The sequence below is a fragment of the Cuculus canorus genome, chromosome 13, assembly GCF_017976375.1.
Source record: "Cuculus canorus isolate bCucCan1 chromosome 13, bCucCan1.pri, whole genome shotgun sequence".
Taxonomy (NCBI): Eukaryota; Metazoa; Chordata; class Aves; order Cuculiformes; family Cuculidae; genus Cuculus; species Cuculus canorus.
In genome coordinates, this window is record NC_071413.1 from 10253826 (window position 1) to 10269736 (window position 15911).

Here is a 15911-nt window from a genome sequence, read left to right on the forward strand (position 1 = left end):
GACCAGCGCTGGGATAGCCATGCTGTCCCCCACCCTGCCCCTCACCATAGCTCGGGCCTGTCCTTGCAGATAGATGAGCTCTATGAGGCTTATTGCATCCAGCGGCGGCTCCGTGATGGAGCGCACAACATGGTGAAGGCTTACAGCACGGGCTCTCCAGGCAGCCGGGAGGCACGCGAGAGCCTCGCTGAGGCCAGCAAAGGCTACAAGGAGTACACGGAGGTGAGGCGGTCAGCTGGGGTGGGCTGGCTGGGTGCTGGGTCCCATGGGTGGCTGCTGATGGGTGCTGTCCATCCATTGTCCCTAGAACATGTGCCTGTTGGAGAACGAGCTGGAGAGCCAGCTGGGCGAGTTCCACGTCCGCATGAAAGGTAACACGTCGCACTTCATCCTTGACCTGCTGCCTGCCTGCCTGCTGCCTGCTGATGCCCCTCTGCCTTCTTTTGCAGGACTGGCAGGCTTTGCCCGGCTCTGTGCTGGTGACCAATATGAGGTTGGTGGGACCCTGTGGGTTGGGATCTGCTTTTCTCCTGCCCTTGGGGTGCCTGGGGAGCATAGGTGGGCGCTGGTGTGGAGGGCATGTTTCAGGGTGGTGGTGGGTGGCATGGGTCCCTGGCCACGCCTTGGTACACACAAGGAGCACCCACCACCCTGATGTTCTTTCTTCCCCAAACCTACGCCTCTGCATCCCCAGATCTTCATGAAGTATGGAAGGCAGCGGTGGAAGCTGCGAGGGCGCATCGAGGTGAACAGCAAGCAGGTGTGGGACAGCGAGGAAATGGTTTTCTTGCCCCTCGTCACTGAGTTCCTCTCCATCAAGGTACAGTGCAGAAGGGGACAAGGATGGTGTAGGCCAGCTACCACCCTGCATCATGGCATGGTTTCCTTCCAGGACCTCCCGTAAACCTCACCCTTGCTGGGGTGGGAGGAGGCCAACATGTGGTGGTGGCATCAGCATGGATAAGATGAAGCCCATGGGTTCATCTCATCCTCTCCTCCATCTCCTTCCCCAGGTGACAGAGCTAAAGAGCCTGGCTAACCATGTTGTGGTAGGCAATGTGTCCTGTGAGACCAAGGACCTCTTTGCAGCTCTGCCCCAGGTAGTGGCTGTGGATATCAACGACTTGGGCACCCTCAAACTCAGCCTGGAGGTGACCTGGAAGTGAGTATCTCAGCAGGCATTGCTGGTAGCACATGGCAGGGCTGGAGGCGACCAGCATGGTGTGGGAAGAGCTGGCCTGCCTCCGCCTCTCTCCAGTCCCCAAACTGGGATGCAGTTATGGAAAACCAGAACTGGCTTGGATGAGGTCCTGGTGTCCTGCCCACTACAGAGCAGGGTGGAGACCCTCCTGGGCTGGCACACACCTTTCACTTTTCTGCTCTTTTCCCCAGCCCTTTCGACAAGGACGACCAACCCTCCGCAGCCAGCACCGTCAACAAGGCCTCCACGGTGAACAAGAGGTTCTCTACCTACAACCAGAGCCCGCCCGACACGCCATCCCTGCGGGAACAGGCTTTCTATGTAAGTGTGGTGCTGGGGCAGGGCTGCTCAGGAGAGGTGTCCCATGGAGGGGTCCATGTGGGGATGTGCCCAGGCTACATCCCAGAGGGTGGCATGGCTCGGGCACACGGGTGGGCAGCTCCTCTCCAGCCATCCAGCCACGGCTCCCCAGTACCAGCGCCTGCTCATCCCATGCTCACAGCTCCTCTTCTCTCTGCCCAAGAGCCCGGAGCGGGCAGCCGACAAACATGGCTGGTCCTTGCTGGACATCTTTCGGGAGACACTCTTCAGGAAGCTGTCTCAGAGCTGCTCCTGCAGCGATGTCTCCTCGGCTGAGCTTGGGAGATGGCCGCAGCAGGGCCGCGTAAGTGCAAGGGCTGGAGTCGGCCAGTAGCTTAGCCCAGCGGTGTGGCCATCCCGCAGTAGCCATAGCTGCTCCTTGTCTCCTACTCACTGGTCCTCACTGATGCCCAGAGGCCTGATCCTGCCAGGCTGGGGTCTGACTGGCCCTGGAGAGACAGACCCCAAGCTGCAGCAGCCTGGGCTGATTTGCCTGGTCCTGCTCCTCCATCCACACAGCCTCATGTGAGAGCTGGGCAGTAGTGAGTAGGAGGCTTATCTGTGTCCCTGCACTGGTGGTGTTGGTCTGCTGTGCCATAGGATTGGCGTGGTGATGGTGTTGGTGCTGGTGCTGGTGTGGTGCTGGCATGGCACCGGTGCTGGCGTGATGCTCACATGGTGTTGGTGTGGAACTGGGTCAGTGATGCTGAACCACTGTCGTGGCACTGGTGTGGTGGCCTATGTTGCCCACCACAAACTGGTGCCAGGGCTGTTGCAGCCGTGGTGGGTGGTGTCCTTGGCTCCACGTGTTGCACACTCGTGTGGCTGCACTGGAGCTGCCTGATGTGCCTGGGGCTCTGGGGTGTGTGTGGCTGGGCCTGGGCAGCTGGGTTCCCTGCTGGCATGGTGTGGGGTGCAGGGCTGGGAGAGGGAGCCGTGCTCTGCCGGGTCCTCTCTGCCTGTCCTGCTGTGCCAACAGGGCCAACATGGAGCAGCAGCCGGCACTGGGGTCCCAGCAGCCTCAGTGCCCTCCAGCTTGGCCAGATCCTGCCCAACATTGAAGGAAAGGCAGCTGGAGGGGCAGAATCGGCAGGAGGGTCTCGGCTGACACCATTTTCCCCCCTCTGCAGAATATGCTGCGGCGCCAGGAGGAGCTGGAGAACGGCACAGCCTGGTCCATCTCCTCTGAGTCCTCGGATGACTCCTCCAGCCCCCAGCTCTCCGGCAGCGCCCGCCATGCTGCACATAGGCCCATTGTGCAGCCCGAGGTGCAGGCTTCCGCTCCCGCCATCGAGATCTCCTTCTCCCAGCAGCCGGAGGAGGCCGGGGCTGGGCCCGGGGCCAGCAGCATCGGTGCCGTCCCTGCCGGGATTCAGCCCGAGGAGCCGGGAAGCCGTAAGAAGGATGCGGTGGCCAATGGGCACGTGCCCTACTCCCGGACTCTGAGCCACATCAGCGAGGCCAGCGTGGATGCCACGATGGAGGCCAAGGCTGCAGAGAACTCTTGGGAGCTGGCGCCCAGCCTGGATGACACGGGGATGGGCGAGCAGGACACAGACCCCCTCCCCGGCGCCTCGGCAGCAGCCACTGCAGCAGGGCAGGACAGTGGCAGCGAGGCCAAGCCCCGCGCTGCCGCGGCGTGGACCACCGGCTGTGCCGTGGAGCCCAGCGGGGCTGAGCCGGCGCAGAGTCAGGCGCCAGCACACGGTGGGCACAGCACCGAGGTCACCGCAGCGCCAGCACAAGCCCCCACGGAGGAGAAACCCAGCCCGGCCCCACCACTGCTTGCCAGCGTCACCGAGGTGCCGCGGGGAAAGGCAGTGGATTCGGGTCTGGAGGAGGCCATCAGCCTCCTGGGCTCGGCTCTGGATGACTACCGGGGGCAGTTCCCAGAGCTGCAGCCCCTCGAGCGGGAGCTCAAGCGACTAGAGGAGATATTGCTGGTGAGGGGCTCCCAGAAGTGCCGGGGACAATGGGGATGGGGCAGTCCCGGCTGGCAGTGCCCAGGGACAATGGAGATGGGGCTGTCCCAACTGGAAGTGCTCAGGGACAATGGAAATGGGGCTGTCCCAACTGGCAGTGCCCAGGGACAATGGAGATGGGGCTGTCCCGGCTGGAGTGCCCAGGGACAATGGAGATGGGGCTGTCCCGGCTGGCAGTCCCCAGGGACAATGGAGATGGGGCTGTCCCGTCTGGCAGTGCCCAGGGATGATGGGGATGGGGCCGTCCCGGCTGGCAGTGCCCAGGGACGGTTGAGATGGGACTGCCTAGGAATGATGGTGATGGAGCCATTCCTGTTGGCAGTACCCAGGGATGATGGGGATGGGGCCGTCCTGGCTGGCAGTGCCCAGGGATGATGGGGATGGGGCTGTCCCAGCTGACAGTGCCCAGCGACGGTTGAGATGGGACTGCCTAGGAATGATGGTGATGGAGCCATTCCTGTTGGCAGTACCCAGGGATGATGGAGGTGGGGCTGTCCCTGCTGGCAGTGCCCAGGCAAAAAGGGGATGGGTGACAGGGCTGTCTTAGCTTGCATGCCGTGATCTGACCCCAGCATGCCTTCCTCTGCAGCAGAAGCAAGGAGTCTTCCTCAGCCGGGCCTCCAGCATCAGCCTGACAGTGGAGCATGCCCTGGAGAGTTTCAGCTTCCTCAACACCTCTGACATGGAGGACTCGGAGGGCTCTGAGGAAGAGCCTCTCCAAGACGAGAGGTGCACAATGGGGCTCACAGGATGGGGCTCATGGCAGGATGCGGCCCTGCGGCCATTGAGATGGGGGATGTCCAGCTCTTTCCAGGTGTCCATGCATATTTAGACCACCCGGGAGGAAGCCCCCATGCCCATAGCTCCTGAGATCTGGTCCTTTTCCCAACCCTGATGCCATGATACTGTAGGTCCTACAGAAACAGTTCAGTGTTGCCCCTGTGGGTGGGGAAGGGTTGGGTCCAGGTATCCCATGCTGACCGTCAGTCTCACTCTCTCCCTGGATTGCAGGAGGGCTGGCAGACCCCAGTGCGGCAGCAGAGCCCCCAACGCTGGCGAGATGGGGGCAGATGACACTGGCATGTGCAGTGGCTCTGAGGCCAGCACCGACCCCATGAGTACTGGCAACGAGTTCCTGGATAAAGCCCTGGTGCTCCACCTCAACAACTGCAACCGCCTGCTGCTGGTGAGGACAGGGGCTGGGGCATGGTGTCAGGGGACATCTTGGGGAGGGAAGCTGTGGTGTGGACTGCGGGTCTTTCCTCAAGAGGTGTCTTGCCATAGCATGGAGGCTGTGGTGTGGGCACTGAGCTCTGCCCCTGAGGTCCCTGGTTTGGACATGCCTTGCAGAAGCTGGGCACCTTCGGTCCCCTGCGGTGCCAGGAGACATATGCCCTGGACAGGCTGATGCGGGAGGCACAGGTGCTGGAGATCGTGTGCCAGCTGACAGAGGAGCGAGCAGGAGCAGCTGGCTCTGCTGCTGAAGGTAAAGACATGTGGACCAGGGGGCCATCGGTGCCACCACAAGGGTGTGGAGCCCATTCCCCCCCCTTGCCGGCATGGCTGTGCCTGCTGCCGTGCCCTGGAGGGACTTGACAGCACCTGTCCCCGCAGTGGTGCAGTTCTCAACGCGGAAAGAGGGTGTGCTTCCCCTTTGGGACTGCTGCGTGGAGCTGCCCAATGTCTACACCTGCCCTGTTGAGCGGTTCCTGCAGGTGCTCAGTGCCCAGTATGCGGTGCCCATCAGCGAGCGGCATCCTGGCCTGGCTGACACTGGTGAGCAGACACCAAGGGAGATTGCTGCCAAGGGCTCAGTGACCCCGGGCAGGTCCCAGGAGCCCTGCAGAGGGGTGCCCGTAGCTGCTGCACGTAGTGACCCTGGCCCTTTCCTGCAGTATGTGTGAAACTGGTGGAGGACATGCTGAATCGGCGGCTGCCCCGGCGGCCCGGCAGCACCCAGGCCGAGCAAGTCACTATCTTCCAGTACTGGAGCCACTTTGAGTCGCTCGGTGCGCTGGTGCTTGACACCTATATGATGGAGCTGGCAGAGGAAGGTAGGTGCCCTCCAACCCTCGTGAGACCCTGGCATGGGCTGCTGGAGCGTCGCCATAGGGGATCACCCTGCAGCGCTGCCATGACCTGCCATGGAGCATCACCCTGAGGTTCAGCCATCCTTGGGGTGGGCAAGTAGGTCTGATCCAGTGTGCCGCCCATGCCCACGCTGCCTTCCTGAGCACTCTAGGTCCTTGCTGTAGGTTCCAGCATCATGACTTGGGTGCCCCAGCAGCCCCCCTGCGTGGGGCCACCTCTGCCCAGCGTGGGTGCGGGGTGCCTGGGGATGGGGTGTGCAGGGAGTGCCACCAGGCTCCCTGCACCTTAGCTCAGCCCGTGGTTCCCTGCAGCACTGCTGGCACAGAACCTCAACTCAGACGACCAAGATGTGGTCCTGCGTGCCCTGAAGCGCATGCCCGAGGGCCGCCTGAAGAAAGAGGGACTGAAGGCGTTGAGCCTGCTCCTCGTGGAGGGCAACAGCAAGGTGGTGAGCGCTGTGTCAGCCCAGCTCCGCAGCCTGGCAGAAAACCCTCGCTTCCGCCAACGGGTAGGTGCTGGGCGAGCTGAGGTGGGCTGGCACTGTGGTCTCTGGGGTGCTGTCCCCTAGCTCTACTGCAGGTGGTGGCGTTGACCCTCTTGGTCTCCCCCAGGCTCTTGTGTGCTTCCTGGAGCAGCTGGAGGATGAGGAGGTGCAGACACGTGTGGCCGGGTGTGCGGCGTTGGGCTGCCTGAAGGTGAGAGGGATGCAGGGGAGAGGTGGTGGGGCTTCATCTTCTGAAGGAAGAGGAATCACAGGTGGCTGGCGAGTCCAGACACACCTGCAGAGCCTCCTGCTCCCAGGAGAGGAGCTGGGGGTGCCCTATATCTGCTGGAGAAGCAGGTGGGGGCAGGAAGGAAAGGGAAATGGGGAGAGAAGGGAAAGGACAAGGGACTTTCCTGCAGCATGGGGCTGCAGCACCCTGTGGTGCCATCCCTTCCAGGCTGTGTCTGTCCTGCCAGCCACACTCAGCCCCTTGTCCCTTCTCCTGCAGGCCAAGGAGAGCATCGAGCAGCTGATTTACCTGTGCCAAACTGACAAGGAGCCTGTGCGGGAGGCAGCCAAGCAGAGCCTGATGCTGTGCGGTGAGTGTCCCCCTGCATTGCTTTGCTCCCTCCTGACCCTTGGTGTCCCCAGTGGCATCTCCCAGTGCCAGCAGTGCCCACGGGAGAAAAGGGCCCTGGGCTGGTCCCTGCCTACCCCATGCACTCTGGCTTGTCATGCCCCAAGCTCTGCTGGGCAAGAGCAAACTAGCAGCGGGCAGCAAGGGCCAGGCATCCTGTGGCCACAGAACACTAAGCCTGGTTGTTATTTATTATTTGCTAGATGGCACTGAGAGAACCATCTGAGTGGGTTTCTAGGCCTCCAGATCGCGGCAGCTGCTGCACAGGTTGGGACACGTGAGCTGTCCTCGTCCTCCGTAACCCCTCCTGCCGCTTTGCTCACGAATGTCTCTGTCTTAGAGCCTGTCAGCCATGTCACGTTTTGGAGTCTGTGTGTCTTGGTTGTTCATAGAGCCCATCCCCATGGCACCCCAGCACGTGTAGATGCCTTGTGTACCATGTCCCAGCAGATTGTCCATGTCACCACCTCTTGCTGGGGATGGCTGCTGTGGGCAGATTTGCGTGCGGGGGTGCCGGGTGAAGATCTTGGAGCCAGCTTGTAGCGTGAACCTGTACATCCCTGTGTGTGCCTGTAGATCCTGGGGAAACTCCCAGGATTCCTATGCCAGTGCATGCAGATGTGCACAGCTGTTTGAGATGCTGGAACTGGCACAGCCCCACGCCCTGGCCCCTTTGCCCCAAGCTAGGCTCTCCACAAGCCTGCGCTCCTGCAGCCCAAACGTGGGTGATCCTTGCCCTGCGTGGGGGACTGGTACAGCAGGCAGTGGAAAAACAGGATTTGCAACATCTGAATCAGGAATTCGGGGGGGGGAGGTAATTGAGCTGGATCCCAGCTGGGACCCACCCAAGGTTGTGCTAAGAACAAGAGAGGTCTCCACTCTGTGGCTGTAGAACGCCAGCTCAGCTCTGCCAGGCATTAGCCACATTTCCCCAGAAAGGCCAAAGACTGGCTAGGGATGGGCAGGGGACAAGAGCTTCTGCAATTCAGTTCACTGACCATGGCATGTACTTGCAGGAGAAGATGGTAAATCAGCTCACCGGCGGCTGGAGGAGACCCTGGACAGCCTCCCGAGGATCTTTGCACCAGCCAGCATGGCCAGTACAGCTTTCTGAGCCTCCAAGCCAACCCACCTGCCATCCCTTCAGGGCAAAGGCACCGCTGGGCCACCTGGGTTTGCACGGCCTGGGGCTGGCCAGGCCCCAGCAGCTCCCGCTCGCTCTTGGCAGCACACCGCACCGCAGTATTACCCCCGTGGGGCAGCTCGCCGCGGCCACACACTGCCTTATGGAGCACTGCTTCCCCCGGCCCCACGGGTGCCACGTACACACCCCGGGGCAGAGGGGCTCGCTGCACATCCCACCTTCTGATTGCTATTTAAAGTACCCGGGGAGCCCACCCTGTCTGCCCTCCGCGTCGGCTACAGCTGCTGGGACCGGAGCGGCAGGGACACGCGCCGGATTTCTCTGCCTCCTCTTGCCTTCCTCTTGCTCGAGGGCAGCTGCCCTGTCCCAGAAGGACCTGCACTTTGGAAACCACAGTGTTGCTTTCCAGGAGTTGCCTGGGCCGTGGGAACTGCTGCCCTTTGCCACCTGGACTCCACAGGACTTAAATAAAATGAAATATGAGATATTAATATATTCTGCTGGCGTTTCTTCTTTCCAGCTCCACATGCTCCTGTCCCTCCCCGGCTTTGGCTGTAGGGAGCATAGCAAGTGTGGCCCCAGCCCAGAGCCTTTCCCGGTCTGTTGAGAAGCGCCGTGGAGGGCAGGGGCAGGAGGAGCAACACAGGGACTGACAGATGGACGGACAGAAGCTGCCACCTTTTTTTGTTGTTGGTTTATTTTATTTTTTATTTACAGATTTTTGAAAAGCAAAAAAATCTTTTCTATAATGTCTCTATAAATCTATATATAATGTAATTACAGAGAATGACTAATTTTGATTTTAAACCAGAAATAAAGCCAAACCTTTAATGAGTGCCGGTGTCACTGTGCAGGTGTTTCTTTGGCCCCACTGCCCAGCAGCAGGGTAAGCTGGTGGGGGATAGCGTAGCAGGCTGGAGGGTGGGTGGGGGGGTCTCACGGGGCAGCATCGTGATTTCTAGCATGGTCTTTGTGCAGCCCTGCCCTGCACCTTGGCCAGCAGCAGCCTCCAGCCTGAGCCAGCACAGCCAGGTGCCTCTCGTGGCTGAAGCTTCCACCTTCCCTGAGCTTTGCAAGAGTTGCTGAGATGCTGAAGGATTTTGGCTGCTGGACATGGGAAACGTCACCCAAGCAGGCACAAGGTGGCCACACTGAGGCTGCACAATGGGGGCACCCAGCCGAGGGTGGGTCCCACTGAAACCAGGGCTGCCCTGGAACAGCTCTGGTTTCTACTGTGGTAGCAGTGCGCCACAGTGCCTGACTGCAAGCACAAGTCCAGGGAGCTGGGAACAGAGCTCACCCAGCTCAATTGTTTTTTGGCATCTCTTAGGTTGGGTCTAATCACTAAGCGACATCAGTTCAAAGACTCACAGAACAACTGAGGTGGAAAGGAACATTTGGAAACGTCTGTCTATTCCCTGTAGCCCCAAACAGGGTCAGGTATAGCTCAGGACCACATCTGGTTGAATTTAAGTATCTCCAAGGATGGAGACGCCAGAACTTTTCTGGCCAGCCAGAAAAGTTGACTAGTGCTTGACCATGCTCATGAAAAAAGCTGTTCTGAAGTTCAGCCTGAATCCCTGTACTTCTCTTTCAGTTCGGTACTTGGTCTTTCATTGGGCACCACTGAGGACCGTCTGTCTCCATCTTCTTTACCCCCTACCAGGTATTACTAGATATGGATAAAAACCCTCCCCAGCCTTCATTTTTCCAAGCTAAACAGTCCCAGCTCTCTCAGCCTCTTCTTATATGACAGCTGCTCCAATCCCTTAATCATCTTAGTGGCCCTTATGGTCCTGGGAAGAGAGCAGGTTAAAGCAGCAAAGGCAGGGACACCCACGGCACTGCCTTGTGGTGCCGCCAGCTACCCGTGCCGCAGCAGGCAGCCATGGCATGGCAGCACCACCACTGATGTAGCTGGGGATTTATGGTCCCTAGGCTAAGCAAGGTCCGTCCATCAGCACTTCCCAGGGTTTCTAAGCGAGTCCCAGCAGGTTACAGCCTCCACATCCTCTTTCCTCACTGGAGCATAGCCTTTCAAGCTGGCTCAGGCAGAGCGCTCCTTGCACTAGGACACACAGGGCACAGCCAGCCTGCAGCTCCACGCTAACACTGCATAGCATGTTGTGGCACAAGGGGTGTCCCAGACAGGACAGCGCCTGAAAGCAACCACTTTTGGATGAGGCTTTATCTGCAGATGGGATTATGGGAAGAGAATAACAAGGGGACGCTTTGCTGCATCAGTGCTTGCTTAGCATTCTTCCACTTGCTTTGCTAGACAAACCCCAGGAGGGAAGCGCAGTGTTTCTCCCAAAGCACTGCATCCCACCACCAGCCATAGGCAGCAAGAGGTGTGGGATGTGGGCCCCAGCTGGCATACACAACTGAGGATAAGGGCATCCAACAGGTGGAGAGTGGCCCAGCCATCTTATATATTTTGATTTATTTTTTCCCTGAATGACTCCAGGAAATAAAACCATTCCAGTGCCCCAGTGGCCAGAGCCATAAATTCAATTCATTCGCCTACCTGGGTGTACTCCCTGCCCTGCTGAGACCTAGCCCCATCCTGCAGCACAATACCACCTTCCAAGATAAGCTGCACCTTGGCTGAGGAGGGATATGAGCCCGAAAGCAGCCTTCTGTCAGGGCAGACGGGGAGCTCCAGGTCAGGATAAAATGACTCTGCTCCTGGAACTGCAAGGAATAATCTCATTATTTATGTGGCTTCAAGGACACCTAGGGGACACCTCCCCACACCCCAACAGATATATTTAGGAATCCATTGTCCAGCTCGTGGCTCTGAACAGGTCTATGCCAGCATCACGAAGGCCTTCTGTTCCACGGACACTGCCAGGTCACTGGAATTGCAGGACTGACATTTTAAGTGGAAAAAACTTCAAAAAACGTCTAGTTTTCTGGACAGCACTCACTCAAAACATCCTTGCATCCTACTTGCATCCTACTTGAGTTTTTTTGTTTGAGGATCAGGGAGGAGCAGGATGACCACTACAAAAGCCAGCTGTTTGAAAGGAGGCAGGAGACTGAAGTTCTCCCTCTGGGAGTTAATGTCTCCTCTAGCTCTTGCACAGGAACTACACAGCTGCAGGGAGTGAACTCCCTGGGAGCTATTCTCACAGCACCGAGGGACAGACGCAGTACTGCAGAGCGTGTTGTGCAGTAGTGTTTGTGATTTCAAAGGAGACAGTGTGCCAGCACCACATTTGTAAGCCAAATCTGTGTCAACACTTAAAAACACCTCCCTCTCACACGGACGTGCTTGTGCTCAGCAGCACTGATGGCTGTTGCAGCTACTTGCTTTTCTTGCAGGAGCTGCAGCCCGTGGGAGGGTGTCTGTGTCATGGTTACATTACCCATGTGCTCTAGCTTTGGCAACACGTTCCTTTTCTCCATTTACTGCTGCTTTCCTTTTTAATTAAAAGAGTTGCATACAGATTCTGGAGCACTTTGTGGTATTGTTTTTTTAACAGCTGATCTCAGGGTAGTGTCCTAAGGAGCCTCTGAAGATCATCAGCACAAAATAACTGATCAGCCAATGCGCCCTCCTCTTGGACGGCATCAGGGCTGGTGCAGCTGCCAGGCTGTGACAGCAAGAGCACCCACCAGCCAGAATGACCCCGAGAAGATGCTGCCACTTTGCAATGCCACAAGCCATGACCAACTCTCCTGTGAGAAATTAAGTAAATCTTGAAACCAAACCATTTTTAGGGGCTTTTAGTTTGGGAATCTCCAGTTTGGGCAACCTCAGAGTTGGACCTCTCACTTCATCCCAAGCTGGTATGAAATCAAGTTTCTAAGCCATTCACAAGGGCACTTAGAAATTCTTTGAACAGCTAGGCAGTCTGTGTTGAACCACAGCAAAGCAACAGCCTCCTCGTGATCATTGACTTGTTCCTCACAGGGCTGTCAGGCACATGTGTACAGGCTTGTTCTCCAAGGACCACTCCTAGGGTGACAGCTGAGGCCACATTTCATACAGAGGCCAGTGTGCTCCAGGCAGTCTCTAGAACCTAATTTAGTGCTGGTTTCAAACTCAGCGACTGTCTTCCTTACAATGGAGCAAGGAGGGGGGGTGGTGATTCCTGAGGGTTTGTATAGTGTGAGGGTGATGGAGGCATGGAGCTAGGAATAGCAGAGAAAGAGAGAGGTGAGCTCACCTGGGGCCTGGGTGAGGCAGTCAGGAGCTCCTCAGCTTCAGCTTTTGCAGCTCTGCTCACAGGCAAGATGTCTCTGGGAAAGGCCTCGCTCAGACAACTTTTCTAGAAGGAGCATCTGCCTCTACGTTTCTAATTTGGAAAGGCTTGGAGGTTGAGTGTCAGGAACAACCACAATTAGGACTGAAGCTGGAGGCTCGAATCCTCCGCAAATCAGTTCAAAAGAGCCTCCAAGTGAGAAACTCCAGGTCAATAGGTGAGACTCCCCAGCGCCTGTTGGCACGTGGTCTGGGACACATATGGCAGGAGAACTCCAGGGATAGGTGTCTGCCAGAACAACTTCTGTTTCCTAAGCAGCCACATTCCTATTACAAAAGACAAGTGAGCTTTGTCATAGGATGGCTAAAATAAAAGGCAGAGGGATTGTTAGCGCTCATTTACTCCCAGCCCTGGATGAGTATTTAAAGGAGCACAAGAAGCAATTTTACACATGGCCAGTGCTGTTCTCCATTTTGATTCATACGTCAACCAAGTTCTGAGCTTAAAGCAGGATTTATGACCAGACACAAAAGACACGCCATTCTCCCCAAAATTACAGCACAAGAACTGATGGGTTGACAGCTTAGAATAAATGTAAATTACTTTAAAACAAAAAATCACACTACAGAATCTTATTTGCCCAGAAATACTCTTAGCAGATTCTCCATGCCGTATAGACTTAGTGTCATTTTACAACAACCTGTCCAGGGGGTGGAGGGAAGGCAGTGGGTGCAGGGTTTTTTAGGATTTTAGCAAAGATTTCATGGTCCAATAGGAGTCAGACTCAATGATCCTTGTCAGTCCCTTCCTCCTCAGGATCTTCTCTGTCTCCGTGATTAAAATTTCTCATGCAATGAAGACCCTGGAGGTCACGGTTGTGGCCTATGCCCTGTCACCTCTCATAATTAATGTCATTTTTTGACATTGCTTTGTAAGTAATGTTTTTCTCCTTCAGCCAAGGCTGAAGAAATAGAGCTACATCCTCATGACTCAACACAGCTTGTCCCCTCTGCCCGCTCGGTAAATTACAGTTCCCCCACTGGAACAAACTAATGGACCCATCCTGGTGGCACAAACCTCAGAAGACAACGTGGGCTTTGTTGCCAACCGCCCCACAAGGAGTACTGGGGTTCACAACGCTGCCCACGGCACAGCCATCAATGCCCTGCTCCTTCCCCAGGACAGGGAGAGTTTGGGCAGGAGACCCTCAGAACACAGGGTCAGGAGCTGATCTCACTCGCCTCTTGACCCAGCTCCCTCCTCACTGAGCAGCAGCCTGGCAGCCCCCTCTCCTCTCCACAATGCAGCTCAGCAAGACAGCAGCATTATTCAGACTAGGATGTAAGAGCACGGTTTACACATTAACGTATGCCATGTTTGTCTGATGGCTTCCTCACTTGCTAAGCAGGTTGGGGTAAAGCCTAGGCTGTTGAACAGCTTTTGCTCTGCCCTGCACTGACATCTCAAGAACCAAAAAAAAAAGAAAAAATTGGGCTAGATTTTTAATACCAGTTTCAACTGGAACACCCTTATAACTCTTTAGTCCTACCACCATGGGTTTGTGTTGAGGTTTCTTTACATTCAGTCTTCTCTCTGAATTCCCAGTCTCATTGTCCTGCAGGGACTGATAGCTGAAGTAAAAGGAGAAAATAAATGCAGCTTCCTTCCAGTGCATCTTTTTTTTTCCAAACTATTAATATTTTAACCAATTACTCTAGCTCTGTTTCACATGTTTTTATGGTAAAAAAATACAAAGAGGTTGCAGCATGAGCTCATGGAATTCTCCCCTCCTCTCAGCTTGCCTGTCCATCAGCCACGGGTCTGCAGCAACACTCCCAGAGATGAGAAAGTGTGTTAAACACAGCAGATCCAGCAACAAGAGAAACTGCAGAAAATGAAAGACAGACGAGCCCCTGTGCTTTCTAATACAAATTCACACATCTTGCTAGGGATGCCATGGCTATTTCCACCTTTTGGGGGTGGCTGGAAAATGCCATGGTGCCAAACTTCTGCTACCTCGTTAACTTCCCTTGAAGCCCCCTATCAAATACCTGGCACAAGGTTTCTCATTCAGGCTGAGAGATTTGGGGTTCTTCAGCCGGGAGAAGGCTCCTGGGAAACATAACAGCAGCTTCCTGGTACTGAAAGGGCGTACAGGAAAGCTGGGGAGGGGCTCTTGATCAGGGAGTGCAGGGATAGGATGATGGGGAATGGTTTTAAGCTGAAAGGAGATTAAAATTGGATATTACAAAGAAATTTTTCACTATGAGGGTGGTAAAGCATTGGCACAGGCTGCTCAGAGAAGTTGTGGATGCCCCATGGCCGGAGGTGTTCAAGGCCAGGTCGGATGTGGCTTTGAGCAACCGGATCCAGTGGAAGGTGTCCCTGACCATGGCAGTGGGCTTGGAACAGGGTGATCTTTAAGGTCCTTTCCAATCCAAACCATTCTGTGATTCTATGATTCCTGCAGTGCTGCAGCTAACACAAGCAGCACACCCAGCTCGATTACAAGCTTGGCAAGCCCAAGGCCCTTTGAATCCACCAGGCAAATACTGCCTAGCTCCCGTAACTTGGTATTGGTACTTATAAAACTGCCTTACAACTTTCCTAGTGATTCGCTTACTGCGATATTGCTGACTCTGCTTCCGGCTTAAGAAAAGGTTCGGTCTTTCACCCTGCTGACCCCTTCTCAGCATGGAGGGATGCACAGACTTCATAGAATCATAGTACAGAATCACAGAATTGTTTGGTTGGAAAAGAAATTTGAGATCACAGAGTTCAATGGTACCTTTCCACTACTAAACCATATTCCTGAGCACCTGTCTACACATCTTTTCAATATATCCAGGGATGGTGACTCCACCACTTCCCCGGGCAGCTGGTTCCAGTGTCTGATACACTTGTGAAGAAATTTTTCCTGATATCCATGCTATACCTTCCCTGGCATAACTTGAGGACATTTCCTGACATCCTATTGCTTGTTACTTGGGAGAAGAGACCAGCACCCGCCTTACTACAACCTCCTTTCAGGCAGTTGTAGGGAGCGATGAGGTCTCCCCTCAGCCTGGTGGCCTGGTTCTCATGGTGGAGAAGGCACTGGGGAGACCTTAGAGCAGCTCCCGGTACCTGGAGGGGCTCCAGGAAAGCCGGGGAAGGGCTTTTTACAAGGGCACGGAGTGATGGGACGAGGGAGAATGGTTTTGAATTAGAAGAGGGAAGATTTAGATGAGATATTAGGAAGAAATTCTTCTCTCTGAGCGTGGTGAGGCACTGGCACAGCTTGCCCAGGGAAGTCGTGGCTGTCCCATCCCTGGAGGAGTTCGAGGCCGGTTGGGGTTTGAGCCTCTAATGCAGTGGGAGGAGTCTCTACCCATGGCACGGGTGGAACTGGATAGGCTTTAGGTCCCTTCCAACCCAGACCATCCCGTGGCTCCTCCTGCCCTTGGAGCGGAGGCCCCGCTCCTGCTGCGGCGGGCCCGAGGCTTTCCCTGACCTGAAAGGGGTGTTTTTAACTAGTGTTACACTCAAAGGACCGCGGCAGCACAGACACCATAATGCGTCCCTTTCCTCGCGCCACCCCGCCCCTCCCCGGCCCACGTGACCCGTGACGCAGCCACGCACGCCGGCGCCGCGTTTGAAGTTGGCGCGCGATCCCCCACCCCTCCTCCTCCTCCCACCTCCCAGCGTGCTCCGCGCGCGCCGCTGCCCCGCGCGCGCCGTCCGTCCCTCCCTCCCCCCTTCCTTCCCCCACCCCAACTCCGGCCGGCGGCCGCGGCAGCCGCGCTGGCGCATGCGCATTCG

The 15911-nt window shown here is 56.4% G+C and overlaps 1 protein-coding gene across 1 annotated transcript in view; it reads left to right on the plus strand.

Annotated features, from left to right (window-relative positions):
- RIPOR1 (RHO family interacting cell polarization regulator 1) overlaps nt 1–15750 on the plus strand; it is a 31425-nt gene extending 15675 nt beyond the window's left edge. The window contains 17 exon segments of the mRNA XM_054078310.1: nt 70–222; nt 308–371; nt 450–493; nt 695–820; nt 1014–1162; nt 1393–1522; nt 1725–1865; nt 2692–3504; nt 4133–4272; nt 4555–4729; nt 4894–5029; nt 5158–5319; nt 5439–5597; nt 5946–6142; nt 6246–6329; nt 6627–6717; nt 7772–15750. Of these exon segments, the coding sequence (XP_053934285.1) occupies nt 70–222; nt 308–371; nt 450–493; nt 695–820; nt 1014–1162; nt 1393–1522; nt 1725–1865; nt 2692–3504; nt 4133–4272; nt 4555–4729; nt 4894–5029; nt 5158–5319; nt 5439–5597; nt 5946–6142; nt 6246–6329; nt 6627–6717; nt 7772–7869 (2862 nt within the window). The 3' untranslated portion in view covers nt 7870–15750.
- The last annotated feature ends 161 nt before the right edge of the window (nt 15751–15911 follow it).